A 25,034-nucleotide genomic window follows, 5' to 3' on the forward strand; every position below is an offset into this window, starting at 1 on the left:
GTGGTCTCATCTGAGGCTCGACTGGGGAAGGTTTTGGTATTGTTAACAGAATTCTTTGTGGTTATAGGATCCAAGGCTTCAGTTTTCTGGCTGTCAGCCTGAGGCTACCCTCAGCTCCTTGCCCTGTGGGTCTCCCAACATAGCAGTTCACTTCTTTGAAGCGAGGAAAGAGTGAGAGACTCCAGCAAAACGAGCACTAAAATCTTATGCAATGTTATCGTGTACATCCTGTCACCTTTGCTGAGTTCTACTGGTTACAAGTAAACCACAGTTCCTGCACATACTCCAGGGGAGGGGAATCACACAAGGGTGCAGACACAGGGAAGTAGGGACCATGGAGACCACCAAAGAATCTGCCTACCACACTACTTAGACTTTTCCCCTCTCTATATTAACTTAACATACCAAATCTTCTTTCTCTTTGTTACTGCTTCAAATATAGCTTGTCTCATCTTTAATTTTTTTAAAAAAACTTAAGTTAATCTTGGCTTTAACATTCCTGCCACTGTTCTGAAGAGTTCATGTTAGTTCTAGGTTGTTTCTTTGTCCAATATTTGTATATTTTTTAAACATCTAAGCTCATCAAAGAGTTCTGTGAAGTTTCCCTTGATTTATTTGTATATCACTACCTTTTCTTTCCTACTGAAACTGTAAGTAATTGTGTACAGTACAGTTCTTCTTTTAGGATTTCTTACTACACAAACCACATTCCCATTGATGGTTTCTAAACATGAGAACAAATCCAGTTTACCTAAATTTAAAACAAAACAAAGCAAGACAAAACTGCTTTCATGGAATCTGTGGTATATGTCCAAATATGTACAAACATAAACAATGACATCCTTTCCATATTCTTTTGGAAGAACTACAATTCCAGCAGATGTTACACAAAACAGTTGAAGTGCTTCAGTATTACAACAGCTTGGCATGCACTAGTTAATGATCTACTTTGAGAAAGTATCATTCATACTCTTTTTCTGCCTGGGCTGTTGAGGTCCACTCTTACAGATTTACTTTGGTTTCTTTCTTTTTCATCTCTAATGCTCTTTGTGGTGCATCACTCACAGTTCATGGCTTTCAATAGTCTTACTCCCCTTCTATCAGATTTGTTGCTTTGAAAAAAAAAAGGTTGCAGCTGATGATGTGTGGTACCCCAACTAGGGTCTACATGTACAAGAGAGAAGAGGTGATTCCGCTGTTCTTCAAGTCTCACCTGCCTCATACCTGAGCCTCAGGGACATTCTCAGCATTAGCAGAGCCAGCATCTCTTCTCAGTGCCTGATACACAAGTATGCAACAAATATTTGTGGAAAGAACTGACTATTTGATATCTATTTGCACATACAAGTGGATATTTCTGTATATTAGATTCATGCATATGAGTGGGCATTTATTTCCATAATAGATTCTTAGAAGTGAAACTGAAGGGTCAAAGAAAATGTACATTTTAGATTCCTAGAGACACAGACAGACTGTTCTCCAAAAGAGCTGAACTGAGTAGCATCTATCAACGTTGTGTGAGTGTGCTGGTTTCCTCATGTGCTCACTAACACTACAGACTGAGGGTCATTGTTAATAGATGGCCCTCTGGTGAATAAAAATGGGACCTCATTAGTTTAAGTTCACACCTAAGTAAATGATATTAAAACATATATGTTAAACATATACATTAAATATATTTATTAAATAGATATTAATCACAATGTTGAAATATTAATATTTCATGAACCTACTATGTGCCAGGTACTGCTTTAGGCATGACCTAAATTGTGCTGAACAAGACAGTCAAGATCCCTGTTCTCAGGGAGCTCATATTTTAATAGAAGAGACAGAAAATTAACAAGAAAAGAAAAAAAAAATAGTGTACAGTCGTAAGGAGACAATAAAATAGGGGAGTGAAATAGAGTATTTGGAGGGAGAGAGAAGGCCCAAATTAAATAGGTAGTTAGGAAAGGCCTTGCTGAGAAGCAGACAATGAGCTGAGGACTGAATGATACAATGAACTGGACCTCTGTGTCCAGACTGCTCTCTGTTTTTCTCAAACATACAAGGCAGCTTCCTGCCTCAGGCCTTTGCACCTGCTGTCTGGAACATTCTTGCACCAGATATCTATATGGCTTACTCCTCCCTCATATGGGCGAAATGCCGGTCAAAGTTGTGCAGAGAACTGATGCCTAGTTATACCCATCCATGGGCACTTTCAGTATCTCTATCATCTATAGAAGGTCGGCAAGTCCTCCCTCTCCACAGACAAGACAGTATGAAATATGAGAGTCCTCGAGACTGCCAGTTAGACACAAATTTTCTTTATTATTTCAAACTTTATATCCATGAAAAAAAATTGAGTTGAAGCTGGGTTTCCTATTCAAATTTTTACTGCTATATTAAAGAGTAAAATGATACTTTGGAATTGTTTTCAGGGATTTTAGCACATAATTTTTACGTGTGCTCAGTGATTTAATAATGATAAATTATATAAATCTACATTAATAGAAATCTTTCATCACTTTCCAAGGTTTCCAGCTTTCCTAAAAAAAGAGGGAGGAAGAGAATAGTTGGTCATATCAGACTAGGTTGCAAGGACAAAGCCCTTTTACATAATGACAATGAATGATGAAGATTATAATGACTATGATGAGATAAAATAATGATATATTATAATGATGATATGAGCCGCTTTATAAACATTAACTTTAATCAGCTAGTTACTTCAGTTACATTATCTTTAATCCTCATAACAACCCTATGAGTTGGTGATATCTCCATTTCTTTTTTTTTTCGGTACGCGGGCCTCTCACCACTGTGGACTCTCCCGTTGCGGAGCACAGGCTCCGGACACGCAGGCTCAGTGGCCAGGGCTCACAGGCCCAGCATCTTCCCGGACCAGGGCACGAACCCACGTCCCCTGCATCGGCAGGCAGACTCTCAACCACTGCGCCACCAGGGAAGCCCTCTCCATTTTTATAGGTGAGAAAAATGAGACTCAAGAGAGCTTACAGAACCTCTTTTGGGGCTTTTGCACAAATCTATTAGGTGTTAGAGCTGGAATTTGAATCCAGCATATGGTCTTTTCACTATGCTATTCTGCCTCTGTAATAGTAAAAGTGAATCTATCTTTTTGACAAAGATATTCATTTAGGGTGCAAACAACTATTTTTTATGTAAAAACTAAAGACAATTTCACAAATGTTACTTCATTTCATCCTGTAATGTAATAAGCTGTAAGGCTCGATCTTTTCATTTTGTAAATGGAGCAAAAGTGAAGTTGAGGAAGTTACCTAAGGTTTAAAAAATCTTATCCAGTAATTAGATTTTCTCACTCCCAATGCTGTATCTACTTTGACTTTAACTTTCATTAGCATTTGGGGGTTATTATAAAAGAAATGAAAAACATCAATAGTATTTATAGTCCCAAGATCTAATCATTTTAATCTAATTGGTAATCTTGGTTGGATGAGTTCAGAAGGTCATAAATTTGTGAAAAATATTATTAAAGATTTTAAAGTTTTTGTCTAGGTACATTTATTATTCCCTCTTTATACAGTGTTTTGTAAATGATTCCAAAGAGCTTTTATTTATTTATTTACTTTAACTAATTAATTTAATTTATTTTATTTTGGGCTGTACTGGGTCTTTGTTGCTGCACTTGGGCGTTTCTCTAGTTGAGGTGAGTGGGGGCTACTCTTTGCTGTGGTGCATGGGCCTCTCACTGCGGTGGCCTCCCCTGTTGGAGAGCACCGGATCTAGGTGTGCAGGCTCTAGAGCACAGGCTCAGCAGTTGTGGCACACGGGCTTAGTTGTTCTGTGGCATGTGGGATCTTCCCAGACCAGGGCTCGAACCTGCATCCCCTGCATTGGCAGGCGGATTCTTAACCATTGCACCACCAGGGAAGCCCAGAGAGCTTTTATTTTTCACTGTGAGGTTTCCATGGTGTTTAAAAATTTATTTTAGTTAAGGATGCTTTAAATTTTAGAAGTAACAAATGCTCATTCTAAAAAAAAAAAGAAAAAAAATCAAACAATACAGAGGTTTCTAATAAAAAAAAAGATACTCTCCCAATCTGACCTCCTGAGAAAACAACTATATCACTGAGTCAGGTATCCATCTATACCTAATTGAAAATTATTAAAGCTTCCTGAACCAATGTAATCTGTTGCTTTATTCTGAATATTTGTAAGTCAAGAAAATTAGTCAATGATTCTAATTAAAATAATAAATGAACTCTAAAACATCTTTTTTGTTTGTTTGTTTTTGTTTTTGCGGTACGCGGGCCTCTCACTGTTGTGGCCTCCCCCATTGTGGAGCACAGGCTCCGGACGCGCAGGCTCAGCGGCCATGGCTCACGGGCCCCACCACTCTGCAGCATGTGGGATCTTCCCAGACCAGGGCACGAACCCATGTCCCCTGCATCAGCAGGCGGACTCTCAACCACTGCGCCACCAGGGAAGACCTAAAACATAATCTTATCTTTACATAGCACTTTATATTTTACAAAGTGCTTTCATACTAGTTCATTTAATCCTTGAAACAATCTTATGAAGATTGTATCCCCAGTTTAGATACAGGAAACCAAGACTCCGAGAGGTTACCATATTTTATCATATCTAAGATAACAATGAATATAAGGCATCCTGCCATTTTAGATGCTCCCAAGAAAAAAAAATTCTGCTAATTAATTGCGATATAATGACTTAACTATACCCCTGTGAGACTTATAGGACTTAATATTAGAAGGCCTAGGTTAGGGTCCTGGCATTGTCCTTTCCAGGCATGTGACTTAAGTAAATTAATTTCTCTGAGTCTTAATCTTTTCAAATCTTTTAAATTAGACATAATAATGCCTATCTCACAGGGTTCTGTGAGAACATATTGATGTAAAATGGTACTTTTAAACTGTAAAACTCATAAAATTTAAAAAATCTTCTATATATTTGGTATTATTATTTTAAAATATATTATCTGTAATAGTAATATTAATATTCTATTGTTGAAGGCAGGAACTTCTGGATCTAAATTGAACTATTTATCATATTAAATAATCATTAAAGCTGTAGCTGTACACAACTGCTACTGCTGCTGTCTTTCCTAAGATGAATTAATACTTTGTCCTCATATGAACTCTGGAGAACACCTATTCCATTAACCTAAAAGAATGCATTCAGTTTGAATGAGGACATTTTCAGGCCTTGAGGGAAAATATTTCTTTCTGCCACCAGTTACATTTTGCTTGTCCAGTTATAGGATAGAAACATGAACTATACTTTAGACATCCTATTATTACAGCGAGTTCTAACTGTGCAAGGAATTAGTTTCATTTTTTGGAAGAGAGCTAATTCACTACACTTTACCATCTATGCCTCTGTAATTTCTGAAGCATTCCTTGTACTTTTTCTGCTTTTGTGTTGGAAATCCTTTTATGTTATAGTCTGTTCACCATGTTAGTACTAAGGTATACAGCCTTTTACTTGATTTAATCCTAGATATTGTGCATTCTGCATTCCCCTTGACAACTATATTCCTACTTTGTGTGAGAAATTAGGTCTTGCTTGTCTAGTCATGCCTTCATACCTTACGGCTGCTGGCAGTATATGTGATTAAAGTATATATCTGAAATACTGTCCTGTACATGATCTTCTATAAAAACACACACGATGTGGTAGCTCTGGGATTGACTCACCCTGGATATCTGTTTGTGTATACTAAATACTGGAAACATGGTGGCTTCCTGATTTTTATGATTGACAAACTGTATTATGTTTGCTTCCTATGTACCAATAGAGAATAGCAGATGGTTACTACAGATTTGCTATTATTAAATCATTTCAACACTTCAATTCTCAGTAACTTGTTTAATGAAAAAAGCAAATACCCAGTACTTCATTAATGTGCAGAAGGGGCAGTAGGGAAACATGAGGTGGTCTAAGACCCAAGACGATGACAGGCAATTGCTTTGTGCTTGTGGACTTTTGGTTACTCCTTGACCCGATATGCAATGAATATAAAGTTTAAACATTAATACTGAATTTCAAGTGTTCCAAAAATTATACGTGCTGACCAACTTCTCTTTTTAAAAATGAACATTGTTCCTTGCTACTCCAAACCTAGCCCACGCTACAACCATCTCCTATGTAAATCAGGTAATAGCCAACTAGTCTTCCTGCTTTCTTCACTCTTCGCTACTCCTACAGTCCAGTTTCAAAAAGCTTCCTGAATGATCTTTTAAAATGTAGACCAGATCGATCACGTTATTCCTTCTGCTTAAAACCATTAATGGCTTCTATAATACTCAAAATACAATCCAAACTCCTTCTTATGGTGTTCAAAGCCCTATATGATCTGGCTCCTTTCTAAATCTCCACCCTTACCTCCTGCTACTCTGCTGCTTGCTCATATGTATCAGATACCCAGGCTTTTTTTCTGTCCCTCAAATATGTCAAGATTGCTCCTATCTCAAGGCTTTTATAGCTGGCCTAAAAAACTCTTTCCATATAGGTTTCTTCCTGGCTGGATCTTGGTTCAAATGTCACCTCTTCAAAAAAGGAGGAGTAGCATCCCCACTTACTCACATTCCCTTACACATCATCTGGCTTATTATATGCCTAACAGTCATCACTGTCTGGAATTGTCATGTACTTATTTGCTAACTTGTTTGTCCATCTCTGCCCTTACAATTTACTTAAGCAGCTTGATAGCAAGGATTTTGTTTATGCTGCTATCAAAGGGTCTACGTCAGGGTCCGGCGCATTGTAGATACTCAATAAATAATTCATGAAAGAATGAAGTAATGAATCTAAGTGAATCTAAATGATTACCTTTTCTTAAGTGATATATTTTTCCCTCACTTTGTTTTTTGGAAATAAAATTGTACCAGGAAAGAAATTATTTATTTTTCTTGAGGCTAATAATAATTTGCCCACTTAAAACAAAATTGAATAACTCAAGTATAGTTTATTTTCCAGAAACCACCCAAGATTAAATTTGATATATTTTCTTAATGGAACATTATAGCAGTAACCTACTTTCAATTTGCAACAATATAAGAGAATATGTGAGTTTGCCATTTTCCTTGAATGGTAAGACACCACAAATATTTACAGTAGTTATTATCTGGCTCTGAATAACCAAGTCACTAGAGAATAGTTCTGTCTTAAAAAACAGGTGAAACTGTCCCTCAAATGGTATCAGATCACATAACCTATTCCCTATGCGTGAAACATTTTCCTCAACTCTAGGAGAAGAAAGATATATAAATAATATGATTACTTTATGGGAAGTAAATACCATAATGCCCATTCTAAATAGTATAGCTGACTTTCAAAGATATATATATATATATATATACACACACACACTGCTATACACACGTATACACATTATATATATATATACATATATATATATATATATACACATATACATATACATATATATATATATATATACATATATATATATATATATATATATACATATATATATATATATACAAGGCTTTTCCTTTGATAAATTCATGTTGGTTAATAAAAATATGTTTTGAAGGAAATAAGGAAAGCAAAGATGAGCATCTGAGACCTTGAATAAGTACAATGAGAAGATGCTATATCAAGTGTGAGCTTTGGATCCAAAAGAAAAATTGTGAAGGCCTTTAAATATTGCAGTACTGCATTTCCCCTTTTTCTCAAAAAGCCTTTTCCCATCTGCCTAAATAACTTCTAACTAGCATCAGAATGTAAAGACAAAAAGCAGCTATTACTGACATTCTAATTTTAAAAGTTAAAATATTGCTAATTTCAGACAGGAATATCTAAATTGAGACAGGAGTCTTATGTAGACAAATATGTGTAATTGGATGGTTGTTGCTTGGTAGGGGAAAAGTTCATCCTTATTTTCAATGGGTTGAGTAAAAGCTATATAATTATTCAACCAATATGTAACAGTTGAACATCCATACTTCTGCTTTTATAAGAAATGTCACAATGAAAATACTTGTATATACATTTTTAAGCACATCACTGATTATTTTCTTTGCAAAAATACTAACAGGTAGGATTATCAGGTTAAAATATTTGACCATTAAAAGTTTCTTTTAACTTTCAAAAAAACTTTTCAAATAGACATTTTAAAAGCTCTTGATATTTACTGCAAAACTGATACCCACGAATGTTGTGTCAAGTTATATTCCCACCTATAGTGGATGAGAACACTTACTTTCAAATTTAATTGGCGGCAGGCCCAGATGGCTCCTAAACTGAAGGGATTTTTTTATTTGTTTGTTTAATGCCTTATATGTGAGTAAGTTGAGAAAAGAAAGTGTATTTTATTCTGGAAGGTTCCTGTTCCTTGCTTCCTTCACTCTGGCATCATTTGGGCCCTCGTGGGTGTTTGAACCATTGCTCCAGCTGCTCACGTCAATCCTGTGTATCTCAGAAGCTGAAGACCCCAGTTATTATTATAGTTTTACCCTCTGTTTTTGGTGCAGGGAGGCGTTCCTTTCTCGGTTTTTATCTTTTGAACACACACACAATTTTAAACGTCATTTCTAAGTGTAGGAACAGAATGGCATGAGATCACCCTGCCATCTTGATCCTGAAGTCTATTCTGAATCTTGACAGCTATCTCCTATTTTCTTGAAAGTGGACTTGTTCATAATCATATATTTCTATGTATACATATATATCTATTTGTTTATAAGAGCTTGAATGAACTGTGTGTGTGTGTTACATGTTTCTCTTTATACAAGCCTTGAATGTAGAGAGCTCTCGACTCAGAATTGGTTTTTGACCTTTGCAAGAATATGTGGATCCCTGGCTGCCCTGACACCCAACCAAGTTGCTGATGAAGGCTCTAAAGCTCAGGCTGGAGGCTGTCCCATGTGCATTGCATTGCAAGTATAAGGACAATGCAGCAGTATGAGGGGAGTGAGTTGTGAGCCAGGACCAGAGGCGGCTGTGCAGAGCAATGTGGACTGTGGTACAGAAGCTGCTGTGCCAGGTTCCCTTTGCATTTATTTCTTTACATACATTTCTTGTATGCCCCAGTGTGTGTCACATCTAAAGTGTGTCTAGGCTGCCTAAAGGACCAAGCCCCAGATGGCCTTCTGCTTGACACAGAAACTGCGAGGACCCCGAGGATTTCAACAAATGACACTGACTCGCCAAAATAATAGAGTAAAAAGAGTCCATCTACCCCCTAGCCTGTCTTTGACTTTATTCATTACCCCTTCAAACTAGAATGCCTTAAGGGGTGCCCTCCTGCCAGGGTTCCCTCCAGTTATTCCCATAATTGCTATTGTTGTTTAGCAGAGGACTTTCATGCTTCTCTTCTATGTGGTCCTACCTGCCCTATGTTGAAAAGTTTTGGGGATTTGCCTGTAACTGCTAGTGCTTTTGAAGACTTCCCCCCTATTTTTATATTCCATTGATCATTTCCATGGGAAGGAAGGTAGAAGTCTGTGTTTACTCTGCCAACTTACCAGGGAGTCAATAAGTTCTCTTTTTATAAAAAAAACCCTATTAGGATATCCAGCCAGATATTGTTTATTTTATTTTTTTTCAGATATTGTTTTAATATGCATTTTTTTAAAACAGAACTGCCTCTTCCTGCTTTCATTACAGAATTTTGTTAATCTAGAGGTCAATCAAATGAAGATTACACTTTAAAACATGTAGTTATTTCAAATAAAGATTACACTAAAGCATTACAATACTGACCATGTAAATATTGAAGGAGATCAACATAAGGGCCTCCAGAGGTTCCAGTACTGATAGAAAATGCCTATTATGTCTACATACTGTTTCACTGAAGGTAATGTAACCGAGCAGATCTAAGTTACCTTATAGTTAGCAATAAACAACGGAAAGATAAGCTGCTGATTCAGACATTTAACCACAGTTTCCTGTGATGATTACGTTCTAACTCAAAATCAATAATAGCATTAAATGTTATATATTAAGAAAGGGTCTCATCTATCACATTTTCAAATGTATCGAAGTTAAACAAAGCTTTAGAAAATAATTATATAATACTTACCATAGAGAAAAAGTATTCTTTAAATTAATTACTATAGATAGTAATGTGGTAGAAGCAGCAGTAACAGCCATTTATAGAACATCTTATACTTTCAGGTACTTTACATATATCTCATTTAATCCTCCAATCCTGCCACGTCAGATATTATAATCTCTACCTTTTATATGAGGAAACAGGCCCAGAGGTTAAGTAATTTGCCTAATGAAGTTGGATGACCAATTGAGGTGTTCTCTGGGGGACCTCTAGGGAACATCAGAGATTCTGAGGCACATTGTTTACGTGGATTCAAAGTGCTGCTTGACTCTTGGCTGCCTATGTGATTCATACACTTCTCCACTGCTAGAGGTATTCTTGTGAGAGATGGATGGCCATGTTTGCAATGCTGTAGAAAGCATTCGTGTTCCCTGTAATTTTACATCAGGGGTTCTTAAGTTCATAAACACTCTGAAAATGCATGAAAAAATGTGCTTAATTGCATATTTCTGGGAAGAGGACTTTCACCAGATTTCAATGGAGTCCATGATCCAAAAATGGTTCGGAATTGTCCTCTAGATATTCCTTAGTGACTGGTTTTAACCTATAAGACCTAAGAAATCTTAATTTCATTTCTGAGGAAATTCCATAGTATAACATCCTGGAGTATACTTAAATTAACAAGAAAGTGGAGGTAATTACCCAAATGAAAATTTCAAATTGAAACTTGAAATAATCAGATAGCCATGGCAAAGGAAATGAGGTGGAGGTTGTGGTTGAATTATCTACCACATGATAGCAATTTTCTCCTTTTCATTACAGATAGAAAAGGCTACTGCTTAAAGAGAAAGAAAAATGAGCTGAGCTTATCTGAATTATCACACTGAAAAAGACATGTCACATATAATTACAAAAGTGCTGGGAAATATGCAAACATCAGCAATTGTATTTCTAAATAGGAAGACAACATAGAAACAATTTTCTAGTCTTAAGCAGTGGAGTGGGTATAATCTTATAACAGATAAAAAGTGAAGATGTAATTTTCCACTTTTCTTCCAAAGAAGTTCTGCTGAACTTCAAAAATTTTCTTTGAATAATCATGTTTGACAAATATAAAGGTTAATGCTAGCAAGGTAATTAAAATTAATGATTGCAATGTCCACTGGGCTATGTCTGTGCAGGTGTTTCCCTCCACTGTTCCCACCCTAGCTTAAAAATGTCTGATATATAAAATTCTGATCTTACACATAATACATTAGTAGTGGCTATTTTCATCCCTCCTAAAAAATACAGAATTTCTTTACAAAAAGAGTTTTTATAGGGTTTCTAAAATATAATTTGATTTAAAAAAATGTAATAGGTCATACAAAATTACAAAAAAATACTCATTGCAGAAATTGAGAAGATACTATCAGAGGCATGGATTCCAATCCTCTCTAGCATTGTTTTAAAGTCAAAGGTTACCTTGAAGGAAGGGTCTTGAACATTGCCCTATTACCTAGTCAAGTCATCTACTACCCAGGACTTTACTCAAAACTTACTAGTTTGATACTTGATTAACATAGATTTTTTTTCTTTTATTTTTTTTTTGTTATTTTTTAATATATTAACACAGACTTTTATTTCTTTCTCTCTCTCTCTCTCTCTCTCTCTCTCTATATATATATATATATATATATAGAGAGAGAGAGAGAGAGAGAGAGAGAGAGAGAATATATATATATATATATATATATATAGAGAGAGAGAGAGAGAGAGAGAGAGAGAGAGAGAGACTTTAGATGGAAGTAGAGATAAAAAAAGTCTTAATCAGCTATCTTCTGTTGGAAGCCATTTTGAGCACTTTCAATAAAGCAAGTATTCTCCCCCTACAATTGGTTGCATTAAGATTTTTACCGATAAGCTACCAATTTTACTGTAGGCAAACCAATGCATTTAACAAGATTAAACTATCAAACTTGAAGTTTTCTTCTTTTGTTTTGCTAAATAAGTTATTTTTAAAAGCATGAAAAAACGCAGAAAACTTACAATCCATATCAAGTATGGCACGGACAGATTTAACAAGTTCCTTCGATTCAAGTGCCAGCGTTGCTGGGGTGTTACGTCCACTCCTTCCCAGTGGCATGAGGGACGTCTGGGAAGCTAACATAGCTCTTCTTTCACTATGGGAGCAATAAAATAAAGCTAAACTTATTACATAATGAATAATATCTATCTTTGCTAGGTCTGAATTCTTATTAGTTATGAAATTGTACAAAAATTTTTCATTTCTGGGAACATTGTGTTCTTATAGCCATAATCGAAATAATTCCCACAAAATAATATTTCTGTTTTCAATTCTTTATTATATAATAAATAGGCATATTTAAAAAATTAGGTTTACCTTATACATAAGGAGGAAAGGATAGAAGGATAGCTCCCTCCTCAATCATTTGTTTGGCTTATTTTGTGAGTGCTTGTGTTATGCTAACATGATGTGGCCTTTTATTTAGTTTTGTAAACACTTAAGCACTTAAACATAAGTTTATTAACGAGACATTCACTACTACTTCTAGTAATATTAAATATAATTTCAATATGTATATTTGCTCCTGAAATTCTCTCTTAAACTCTTCCCTTTGCTATCCCTAAATCTAAAAAAGCTTAGAGCATTTATACCACTTTTAAAAAATGTGAATGTCACCTGAAATGAATGCATTCTGATACAATTAAAATGCAAGGTTTTACTTTTACCATTATGCTGAAACTTTTAATTGAAAAGAGACAATTTTAAACGGATGACAAAGCCATCATTACTTATTATAATCCATCTACCTAAGCATGATAGTATTAATTCACAAGGAGAAACTAAAGCATCAATTCTCAAATTCAAATACAGAGCCTTTATTCTGTGTAGAATACCAAGGCCAACATCCACTACAGATGATATAGTGTATTAAAAGGACTGAACCAAATTTTACTAGTGTTTAACTTTCCAAGATGTAGCAAAAAGTTGCTTAATGTTGCTTTTTTAAAAAAAAATTGATGTATAGTTGATTTACAATGTTATGCTACTTTCAGGTGTACAGCAAAGTGATTCAGTTACATATATTAATGTTGCTTTTTAAAGTTACTTTTGTTCTGTGAACCTGCAAGGGAAGGCTCTGGCTTTTAAATAGTCATTTTTAATACCAAAGCTTTTGAATTATTATTCAAGGTCACAATGAAACCTTGGGTGGTGGGAGTTGGGGATATGTCTAACCCATACAAGTGGAATCCGACTGCTGAGTATTTTAACATCATACTGAAAATAATCATCATGGTATTCACATAATTATTTTACATCATAAGCAGCATAGATAACAATAAAAACATCAGATTTCACCTGAAGAAATAAAGTATTACATTAAAATGAGTTTAAAGGTGTACTACCATATGTACTACCATATTTTTCTAAATTCAAAAATGCTGTGTGGAAACTTAAAATATAATGAATCATCTTCATTTATTGAACTGTTGCTTTCACAGAAAAGGGTGGAGTTTTCCTATGTTTCTGCAAGCATACGTTGCCAGAAGTAGAACTACATTGATAGTGGCAGTCTTTATAAAAGGAAAAAATTGCTTTGACTATATTAAGACTTTAAGAGATTTCAGTATTTTAGCACAAGTACCAGATGAAGAATGTAATCAGTGGCCATACTCTGCAGAAAACACTTAAATTTTCTTACCTTAAATTTGACAAAGGAAGAGAATTATCACAAAACACTTCTTGAATAGCCTAGAGACAAACAAGAGAGCGAAGGTGATAATGTAACTTAGATAGTTTTTTAAAATGTTTTCTCTTGCTTAAATAATATTTATAACCCCCTCCACCCATATGATTAAAAAGGTGTTTCTGTTATATAGGGAAAAAAATCAATTACATTAACATACAATTCTACTCAGAATTTATTATAATACACAGAGAAACATTTCTTTATAGGGTAGTTATCAACTAATGTTTACATAGTATCAAAAGTTAAGAAAGTGTTCATTAAAACATAGTATATATTTGGGATCATATTACCCTGTCTCAATTATTTCTCTTAATCTGTACGTTAGCTGGTCTTTTCATTATCTAAGCAATTTAAAATCTGACTGTAAGTCACCATTGCTGTTTTGATCCCAGAGAATGTTTCACTAGCCATCAAACACCATGACATTTACCTGTATGTCAGTTGTCTATACATTTCTTAAAAATGGACATAAAGTGATGTAACAGGAAAATTTACCTCTACAAAATGAAGAAGCTTTTCAGTGGATGCCTCAAAAGTTTTTCGAGCCATTTCTGATTTTCGTAATTGGCAGTCAAGTACTGTGATTCGCTTTCTTAACTCCTGAACACTTTCCTGGACAGAGATATCAAAAGGAACATATTATACATTTCTTTAATTTTATACTAGTGGCTCCTATTTTCATTTTTTATTAACTAATATCCAACATTACTATATCATTTATTTTCTCTCTTATTGTACATATCTGCTGGTTTTGGGGGGTACTTAACTAATTGCATATTTTTAAAAGTTAAGCTGCACAGGAATGCTGCAAACTTTTTAAGATAAGCTACAAATAACTTTTATTTTAATAAAAGTTATATAATAATACATTTATTATATATAATGTTATATATAATACACTTTAATTAGTTTATATTATATTCTTATATTAAAATACATTTTAATTAGTTTATGGCGTTTCTTGACAACATGGTTACCAGATGCTGACGGTTACCAGCTGCTGACTAATATGCCTATTAGTGTGGCACAATCCAACATGCTGAAGATATACATACATATTTAAAGTAATATGACCCAATGTAAAGCTGAGCTGATGGGGAAGTAAAAGAATTCTAGGAAAAGTGAAGGAATTTCATGAAGATAAGCAATAGCAATGCTGAGTGAACCCACTGAAGTTACAGTACACTATAGCACAATTTGATCTCAGGGTATTTGCTGATCCTTGGAGGCCTATAGTTTGGGGTTTCATCAGGCACAAATGGCAAACAAGAGAACTTTAATGGGTGAATTAGGGAGAAACAAACCTTTTGATTTTGCCTCTGGTGAATGGTTAGAAAAGTGTCCCCTGAATAATTGCCGACCACAGTCCCCCAACTCATGCAGGTTCCAGGTCAGAATTTATATTACCTGTGTGGCCTGTACATTCATAAGCTGAAAATTTAGTTTAAATTGGTCCCTGGCTGATAAAAGCAAACAAAAAATTTCTCTAGTGGGTTATTTGCTAAACTCAGACATCAAAGAATGCCTACATTTAATGTATCAAAAGAATATGATCTCAGCAAATAAGCTACTATGGATGAAAAGTCAGCTGAAGGAAACAAATTATAGGATCAAACCTATAGAGATAGCAGCTACTGAAGTGATCAGATACAGAATATAAATTTATGTTTAATATGTTTTAAAAATTAAGAATTTAAAGCATAATAAAGAAATTATCAAAATAGATCCAGATGACACAAAAAAATAGATCTGAAAAGTAAAAATACAGGGAGGGTGGGAGGGAGATGCAGGAGGGAGGGGATATGGGGATATATGTATATGTATAGCTGATTCACTTTGTTATACAGCAGCAACTAACACAACAATGTAAAGCAATTATACTCCAATAAAGATATTTAAAAAAAAGCAGTAATAATTAGAAACTCAATTTATGCATTTACTATCCAATTAGATACAGATGAAAAGAGAATGGGTGAACTGGAAGACAGAAGTAAAGAAACTTCTCATAACAGAGCATAAAAATAAAAATGGAAAATATGAAGAAAGAAAAAATAACCGGAAGAAGATCTAGCATACATCCAATCTGATTTACATAAGACAGACTAGAAATAATGAAAGACGAATAGGTCAGGATAAAAACTTAGGGTTTTACAGAAATGGTGAAAGACATTGTTCCTCAGATCAGGAACCTCATTCCATGAATCTCAAGCAATATAAATAAAAATAAGTGAACACATGACTGATCATAGTCAAGCTGCTGAACACTAAAGATAAAGAGAAAATCATCTAAAAAGAAACAACAGATAGCAAACAAATGACAGACTGACATCTGATATCACAACCATGGAATAAAAACACTGAAAGAAATTCAGTGCCAATTTAACAATCTAAATGTAGCAAAAATATATTTTAAGAACAAGAGTCAAAAAAGAAGTTTCCAGACAAAAATAGAGTTTATTACCAATAGATCCTCACTATTTCTAAAAGATGTACTTCAGGAAAAACGAAAGTAATTCTAGCAAGGATATCAAATGAAAAGAAGAATGTTGAACAAAGAAAGTGATAAACATGGAGGTCTATCTAAATGAAGGTTGACTGTACAAAATAAACTGTAGTAGCATCTAATTTATGATGTTAAAAGTCAAGAAAGAACTAAAATACTTAGTTAATAGAAATTAAGCAGAAAGGGATGATTGGATTTATGTTTTAAAGTCCTTACAATATTTGGAAGAAGTGGAAAGCCAGTGATTAGTTTTATAATTTAAGTTAAAATAGAATGTTAACATTTCTAATATAATCTTTAAAAATTAGAAACCAAGTGTCTAACTTCTAAACTAGCAGAGCAAACTAAATGAAATGGGAGTAGGGGAACACAGAAGAAGTCTGACCCAATCCAAAAAATGAAAAAAAAAAAGGAGGCAAGAAATGACAAACAACTAGAAAACATGGGACAAATGAAATGCACAAAATAAAAGGGTAGAAATGAAGCCAAGTGCATTTGCGAATAAGAATGTAAATGGAAAGACCTTTCCAATTAAAGGTCAAAAATCAGTAAAATGGGGAAAAAAAATCCAACTGCCAGTTGTTTATCATAGACACAATTAAAATATAAAGACACTGAAAAGTTGAAAGTAAAAGGATGGAAAAAATACATAGGTAAATACCAAAAGAAAGCTGGTATAACTATTTTAATATCAATCAAAAATAAGCATTAAGGGGAAAAGAAGACTGAAGAGTCACAACATTTTCGTAAAAGGATGATAACATAATTCTAAGCTTGTATGCAATTAAAAACATTACTTCAAATATATACAGAAAATTTAAAAACGTAATCACAAGGGAAATTTTAACCTATTCCCTGACAAAGAAATTAATATGACTATATAAAATAACATGTCAAATGATTGCAGAATTCTTTTCAAGCTCTCTTTGAATATTTGTAAATATTGGTCATACAGTAAGCCATGAAGCAACCATCAATGAATTTTGGAGTTATCTATAGACTAGATTCTCTGGACACATGCAATTAACCTTTCTGTTCCTCAATGATGTTTATGAATCAAGATGCAATCATAAATCTGTAAATTTTTCCCAAATTATATATTTAATGCATTTTCAGTAAAAATGGCAATCGTATTAATTTCTTTTGATGGAATTTGTAATCTGAGTCTAAAATACATATAAAAGATCAAAGGGTTATGTAGCCAACACACTTTTAAAGAAAAAGAACTAGACAAGTTGGTCGGATCAAGATTTAGAGTAAAAGAGACTTTTGAATGAGCGGTGCTGGTATAGTTGGTCATTCACTTGGAATAAAAAAGAAAGAATGAAATGAATCCCTACCTTATACAGTGACATAAACCATGACAGAAGGATCAAAGTTTTAAAAGTTTTAGAGACAAATATAAAAATATCTTTGGGAATGGAAAGATTTCTGGAAAGACACATGAGAGAGAAGACTGAAAAGCTTGATTACTTGAAAATAACACCTGTTCATTTCACCAGAGGGTGAAAAGGTAAGATATAAATTCCAGAGAGGATTTTTACAACATAAAATATAAGATAGGTTAGTAACCAGAACATACAAACAATCACTACATATGAATATAAAAAAGACAAATAACCCAATGGAAAAATGGTTAAAAGATATGAAGAAGCATTTCACATAGAAACACAAATGCCTATTAAATGCATAAATATTAGCTCAACTGACTATCTGGAACAAGGGGCAAAGCCCTGTTTTATTGCACTTGGGGGTGTAAATAACCCCACCATGGCTGATTTCAAGCTAACAACCTGATGTCCTTGAACATGCAGTTAAGAAGAAAGTACACAGTCAGCTCTCATAAACCAGTACCAGCTGGTCCCAGCACATCAGTAGCTCAAAATCATTAGAGAAATTCAAATTAAACCACAATGAGACACATTTATCACACCTAACAGTTTGATAAAAATTAAAAGTAAAAGAAAGCAAACATCAGCAAGGATTTGGGGTAAACGGTAATTCTCATTCATTACTGTTGGGAGTAAAATTGGTTCAAACACTTTCAAACACAATTAGGAATTGCCTAATTGTAATTAGTAAAGTTGATCATACAACCATCATTCAACCTAGCAATTCCACTCCAAGATATGAACCCAAGAGAACTGTTACACATGTGGAGCAGGATATATGTACAAAACTGTTTTCAGCAACGTTGCTCATAAAAGAAGAAAACTGAAACAATTGGACTGTCCATCAAATACAGAATGGACAAATATACTGTAGTATATCCACTCCATGGAGTACAAAAAAGCAATGAAAAGACATGAACTAGCTATAAACTTCAAATAGATGAATCACAAAAACAAAATTTTGAGTGAAAAAACAAGTTGGAACAATAAAAGTAGTATATTTCTATTTACATAAAGTTGACAAACAGGCAAAATTAAACAACATATTGTTAAGAGATATATACATAGGTAGTAAAATTATCAAGAAAATGTTTAACACTAAATCCAGGAAAGTGGTTTGTTTACCTATGAGGGTGAGGGAGGGGGATGCAATTGGAAAGGGATATTGTGGGTCTTCGAAGGTACTGGTAAAGTTTTATTTCTTAAGCTGAAGGTGAAAAAAAAAGGGAAATAAGTAAATATAGAGATAATATAAGGGAAAACTTGTAAGAAAAATAATATTGTTACAAAAAGAATCTGCCTTAAAAATGAATATTTGAATCTGAATCCTGTAATATCTTGGTCAGTGTCTCTTCAAGCAATCTCAAACAATTAAAAAATTTTTTCTTCTATTTCTCCACTGGTATTGGGTTTGGAAAATGTTAAGATGCTCATGTATAACATCTCCTCTTTGGAAAAAAAAAAGATTATCTTCAGAGACAGGTTAATGGTTTAGTTTAGGATTTTGTTAAGAGGAATGGCATGAGACACCATTATGCTAAAAAAGAGAAGAACTGAATTAATTATATTACTACACGACTTAGGACAAAAACGTTTCTCAGCTAGGAGCTGGAAGAAAGAATAGCAAATAACATGCTTTAAAAAAATGAATAAATTCATGTGAACTCCTTGAATGTTATATTATTTAAAAAGTATTTTTAAAGACTTGATTATCCCTCCAAAAGTAAATCAAGTTATTATTTTAAAAAAGTACTTTTAGTATTTTGAAAATTCCCAAAATATTTTCAGAATCATGTTAAAGTTACTCACATGAAATAAGCACAGATCTCTGATTTCAGAATGTAAACACTGGGTCAAGAATAATAAATACATGTAATATTCCTAAGTATTTCTGCTGTCTCAAGTAATGTTCTCCCCTTGGTCTTGTGGTATTATCAAAGGGTGACGGGAATGTCAACCTTCTTTTGGAACTGGTTTAAATGGACAGATGTGAGAAATATATTAGTGATTCTTCAGAGCTAACCAAAGAAAATTTCAGATTTTCTTCTGTATTTTGCTTTTCTAAAACTGGTTTCATTTCTACTTGGTATATTTAAGGTATTTAACTCTTTTATGTTTAAATAAATACACATAAATTTTTCAAATTTGTTTTATGTTCTCTTGAAAGATGACTGTATTAGAGAGATATAAACACTATGGTTATAAATGAACTCTACGAAGTTATAAAATATCTATTTCAATTTATTTAATTTTCTACCTCACTTCAGTGAAATAAAAATGTCTGTTACAGTTTTTGAAGACCATTCAATGAATACAGTATGTTTTTAAAAATCTCATAATGAAAAAATTCACATTAAAAAAAGTTCACATTGCCTTCTGAAAAGCATTCAGTATTTCACTATTGAAATTGGAGTCTGCTAAATTCAAACTCAAGTTTCTTTCTATTAATTATCTTGGGCCTTGGGCAAAAAATTCTTTAACCTTCACACTTCCTTGAGTGCTCTAATCAAAGAGCAAACTCCATCCCTAGACTCTCCTCCTCCCATCCCCACAGGACAAATTAGCAAGTTTAGGAAAAAGGAGGAAACCAATGTAATCAATTAAATGTTAAATAGTTCCAGGACTTAGTGCCTGAGCTGTACAATGTTGACCAATGACCCGAATAAATTTGGGCACATACTTTTCCATCCCAAAGCTATCTGGATAAACGGAGGCTCATAAACTTCACATTACCCCCATCATGACACATCATCCTATCACTGAATTATAGAAGACAAACACTGACCTAGTTTAGAAGTGCAGATGAAAAGAAAATGAAAACAGGATACATGACAACGGCAAGGAAACCATGGTAACTAGAAGAGAGAACTGTTTTGCTTACTTTATTTTGGTCAGAATAATCAGCAAGCTGAGCTTTCAGCTCTGTAATCTCGGCCTCTAACAGACGGATCACTTCTTCATAATCCATTTCCATTCCATGTGCCTGTCTCTGTGCAGCTTCGGCAAGATGAAGCCGACTTCGCAGGGCTCTTGTTTCTTCGACCACAGCTTTGGCTTCCTAAAGATATCAAAAAATAATGTCATTGAAAAAAAAACATGTAAAAACAATTCAGTGGTTTAAACAAAATATTTTCCTCCTTCCTGGAAGTTCTAATTCTAAAAGTGAACCAATATACATATGTTTCTCACATCTCAGTTTGAAAATTAATATTCACATTATTTTACTGTACAGAGTAGCTGCCTGACCTTACTTTTCCTTTCTTGATTTCTTAGAAAACTTTCAGTATGGAATCTCCAACTTCACACATTTAGCATAGAATTTTGAAAATAAGAGAAGCAAAAGAGAATTGAAAGTGGAAAATAGAAGACTAAGAATTAGCTCAAAAGATAAAAAGAGTAGGCTTCTACAAAAGTCAAGCAGGTGGTAGGCTCATGTTCTAGGAAGGCTCTTGCAGCTTCATCAGATACTGCTGAGAGATTTATAGTGTTGAGGGCTTCTCCGTGGTCCAAGCCCCAGGAGCCAAAGTTTATTCCTAGACATCAGTCTAACTGCTATTTCTCCATTTTGATTTAAGCCAAAAGGTAGAATTCAGTAGCAAAATATACAGCTATTTCTATGGGATGCAATGTTCGCAATACATTTATTAACCACATGTTATGTCTCAGGTAATTCATGCATCTTCTCCCGTTTAACATTTAGAACACTGAGGGAAAGGCATTATTAAAAACCATTTTATACATAACCAAACAGAGGCTCAGGAGGTTACATATTCTACCCAAGGACACATACTAGTGCCAGAATTTAAACCCAGGTTTACCTGACTCCAACATTAATGTTATTTTCACCATTTTATTCCACCACTAGATGACAAACAAAAACAAAAGCAAAACAAAACTATATAATAGCTACATTCTCCACCTTAGGAAGAGGACGGTGTGGGCAAAACCACTTGCTCTCTCAAAAATGAGTGGTGTTGGGTCAATAATAGTCCCCCAGTACACCAATATAATTTAATACGGCACTTGTTGTAATGTAAACCACTTCTTTTTCTTTACTTGATGCAGAAATCTCTTTTCTCTGCAATGGAACTTTCTGCTACAACTGCCATGGCTAATATTCAACTGTGGCTATTTTAATTTTCTGGGAGCTATTATAGGACACTTGCTTTTGTTTGAGCCTAAGGGAGGATTAGAAGTATTTTTACTCTAGGACATATTTTTAAGGGTCAATTTTTCATTCATACATTCAATAACCATTAAGTACTTATTATGTGCCAGTTTCTGTTTCAGGTACTGAGAACAGAGTACCTAACAAAATAGACAAAAAGTCCTCCTTTTGTCCCCCAGAATTTACAATCTATTGAAAGTTTGGGAAGATAGACAGCAAATTGGGGATAATCAATGAAGATCTCATTGAGAAGACATTTAATTAGAGAACTTCAGGAAGGATGGAGCCATGAAAGTTTCCCAAGTGGGAACTTTCTGGGCAGAGAGGACAATTTGGGCAAAGGTCCTGAGACAGGATTGTGCCTTGCATCTTCAGAGAACAGCAAGGAAGCCAGTGTGACAGAAGTAGACAGTAGTAGGGGACAGGAAGAAGGAAATAGTAGGAAATGAGGGCAAAGTGGTCACAGGAGTTTGGGCAGGGATGGTGTTGGCGTGGAGTTGCAGATCTCAAGAGGCGTTGGAGGCCACTGAGAGGACTTTAGTTTTACTCAGGGTGAGAGGGGAAGTGACTGGAGAGTTCTGAGCAGAGAAGTGGTATGATCTGACTTATATTTTATGTGGGTTACTTTCACTGCTGTGTTGAGAGCAGACAGCTCATCACAGGAGTAGGCAAGGGTGGAATAGGGAGAAGAGGAATGGGATAGGCAAGCTACAGTTACTTTAACTTGGACAGGGTGACAGTGGTGGAGATAGTGTGAAGTGGTGAGATTCTAAATGTAGTCGGAGGGCTTCCCTGGTGGCACAGTGGTTAAGAATCCTCCTGCCAATGCAGGGAACGTGGGTTCGAGCCCTGGTCCGGGAAAATCCCACATGCCGTGGAACAGCTAAGCCCATGCACCACAACTACAAGCCTGCGCTCTAGAGCCCGCAAGCCACAACTACTGAGCCCACGTGCCACAACTACTGAAGCTCACGTGCCTAGAGCCTGTGCTCTGCAACAAGAGAAGCCACCGCAATGAGAAGCCCACGCACCACAACGAAGAGTAGCCCCCGCTCACCTCAACTAAAGAAAACCCACGCACAGCAATGAAGACCCAATGCAGCCAAAACCACATAAATAAATAAATAAATTTATAAAAATAAAAGAAATAAATGTAGTTTGAAAATAGAGCTAACAGGAGGGTTCTTCATCATTAACAACTTTTACTTAGCACTTACTGCATTCAGACAATCATGTTATGTGATAAAAACTACAAAGGGGGTAAAAGACACTTTCCCTCTTTTGGCTCAGCTTAGAACAGAAGATATGACTTATAAGTGGAGGAAGAGAGTAGGACATGTTAGACAAACGAGCAGTGTGAACAAAGGAAGAGGGAAAAGAAGGAATCTGAATGTGGTGCATTTGAGAAACGACTGACTTTGAAATAGATCAACTTTGACTGGAGTAGATGCTTCATCTAGGGGCACAATGGAGAAAAAAGACTGGGGAGAGGGAGGGAAAGGGCGGGGCTCTGGTAGAAATGGCGTGATAGGCAAAGGTGCTTGGATCTGGGGAAGGCTTGAAACCTTCTGAGCAGAAATTGATATGAGAACACAGTGGTTTAGAAAGCTAGATCTGGCAGCAGCTGCAGGATGGAGACATGGCCAACCAACTGCCTATTGTACCCTTGACTCAAATAACTTTGCTTTCTTATTTTTAAAGGTAATTGGGCTTGCAATAAAAGGTACTTTTAGAAAGAAATATCTAAGGAAATAAAAGGACATTTACCTAACCACCACGTCAGTCAGTTCAGCCCAGGTGATCAGGGGGCACCAGTGTCAGAGCAGGGTCCACTTCACATTAGACTGTGCATACAGGGGGTAACGGCTTAGTGTGTGTTGACAGAGCTCTAGATGTTTTACATGGATCAACTCAGATAATCCACCTAATGCTGTGAGAGGTATGTCTATTATTATCCTCATTTAATAGATAGGAAACTGAAACGTTAAGGAGCTTGCTCAGAATCGCAAACTTAATAAGTGGCTGAGCTGGGATTTGAACCCAGCCAGTATAGTTACAAAGTTCGTGCTCTTGGCTACCAACTACAGAAAATGTTAAAAAACCAAATCACTTGTAGATGACAATATCATCAGTGCCCAGTCCTGCATGAGCTTTTAGGATGTGGTCATTACAATAAACTCAAACACATTCGAGGCTGCTACACTGTTGCCCATTTTCCATTCACTCAGGCTAGGAAAAAAAATATTGCTACTGAAGAGAAAGGGAGGGACAGAATTCTCCATAGCTGCAATAAAGAATAACTTATTTGGTGATTTGTCTTCTTCACACTTGCTTCAGGCAGTTTTTATTCCTCTATAAAAACAGCACTTTTATTTTTGTTCAAAGAATACTAGTTAATTAAAAGAAGAATCTGGATGAAATTTATATAGCCATTATAGTGCACTGATGGCAATATGGTGTGAAAGGCAGTTGGGTGGTAAAAGATGCAGAGGTTTTGATGCTGAATAAATTCATGCTATTTCTTTTGTAAATGTATAATTGTCAGGTTGGTAAATGTGACCCCTTAGCAAAGTTCTAGCCCAATTCCCACCAAACGGCTGTTTAAAAGATTAGTGCATTGAAATGACGACTCTTAGAGGAAGCAGTAAAGGGAAGGTAGCAGCAGCAGTGTGCCGTATTTAGCAATACAGGATCACATAAATCCATTTTTTCTTTTCCTCCTGGGCTGTCTTCTAATAACTGTAAAGCCTCCTATGTCAGTAACAGTTGAGCCAGAATTTTCCCAGTACCTTACTATGAGCCTGAAATCCCATCAGGGTAAATGCGGTAGCCAGTTCACTGATTTACTTTGTATTAGGTACAGATTAATTCATTTTAGAAAGTTAGAAAATAAGAGAAACTAAGATGTAATAGTAAATAGAAAAATCAACATAAGCATTATGCTTTTTAATACTAAGCAGTACAAACAAATGCACTAGAAGGGAGTCATGAATTATGAAGGCAAATCTCTGACTTAACTTTCTTTCAGTGACACTGAGGAAATGCCTTCAACTCACACTGTCTTATTGTAAAATCAGGATTTTCTACCTCACAATTTCACAATGAACCTTCAGGGAAGATCAGACCACATTCTTCTTTGAAAATATAGTTCAAACAAATGAAAATCTTTGTAGGCTACAAATACTTTGAAGTTAGCTATGTGATTGTGTTGAAA

The 25,034-nt window shown here is 35.0% G+C and overlaps 1 protein-coding gene across 2 annotated transcripts in view; it reads right to left on the reverse strand.

Annotated features, from left to right (window-relative positions):
- STXBP4 (syntaxin binding protein 4) overlaps positions 1-25,034 on the reverse strand; it is a 171,539-nt gene that overhangs the window by 58,161 nt on the left and 88,344 nt on the right. For both annotated transcript variants that reach the window (XM_060080938.1, XM_060080939.1), the window contains 4 exons: positions 20,534-20,710; positions 14,254-14,370; positions 13,711-13,760; positions 12,032-12,165 (listed from right to left, as the gene is read on the reverse strand). In XM_060080938.1, the coding sequence (XP_059936921.1) occupies positions 12,032-12,165; positions 13,711-13,760; positions 14,254-14,370; positions 20,534-20,710 (478 nt within the window). The remainder of the gene's footprint in view (positions 1-12,031; positions 12,166-13,710; positions 13,761-14,253; positions 14,371-20,533; positions 20,711-25,034) is intronic.

This window comes from Mesoplodon densirostris, chromosome 18 (assembly GCF_025265405.1).
Source record: "Mesoplodon densirostris isolate mMesDen1 chromosome 18, mMesDen1 primary haplotype, whole genome shotgun sequence".
Lineage (NCBI taxonomy): Eukaryota > Metazoa > Chordata > Mammalia > Artiodactyla > Ziphiidae > Mesoplodon > Mesoplodon densirostris.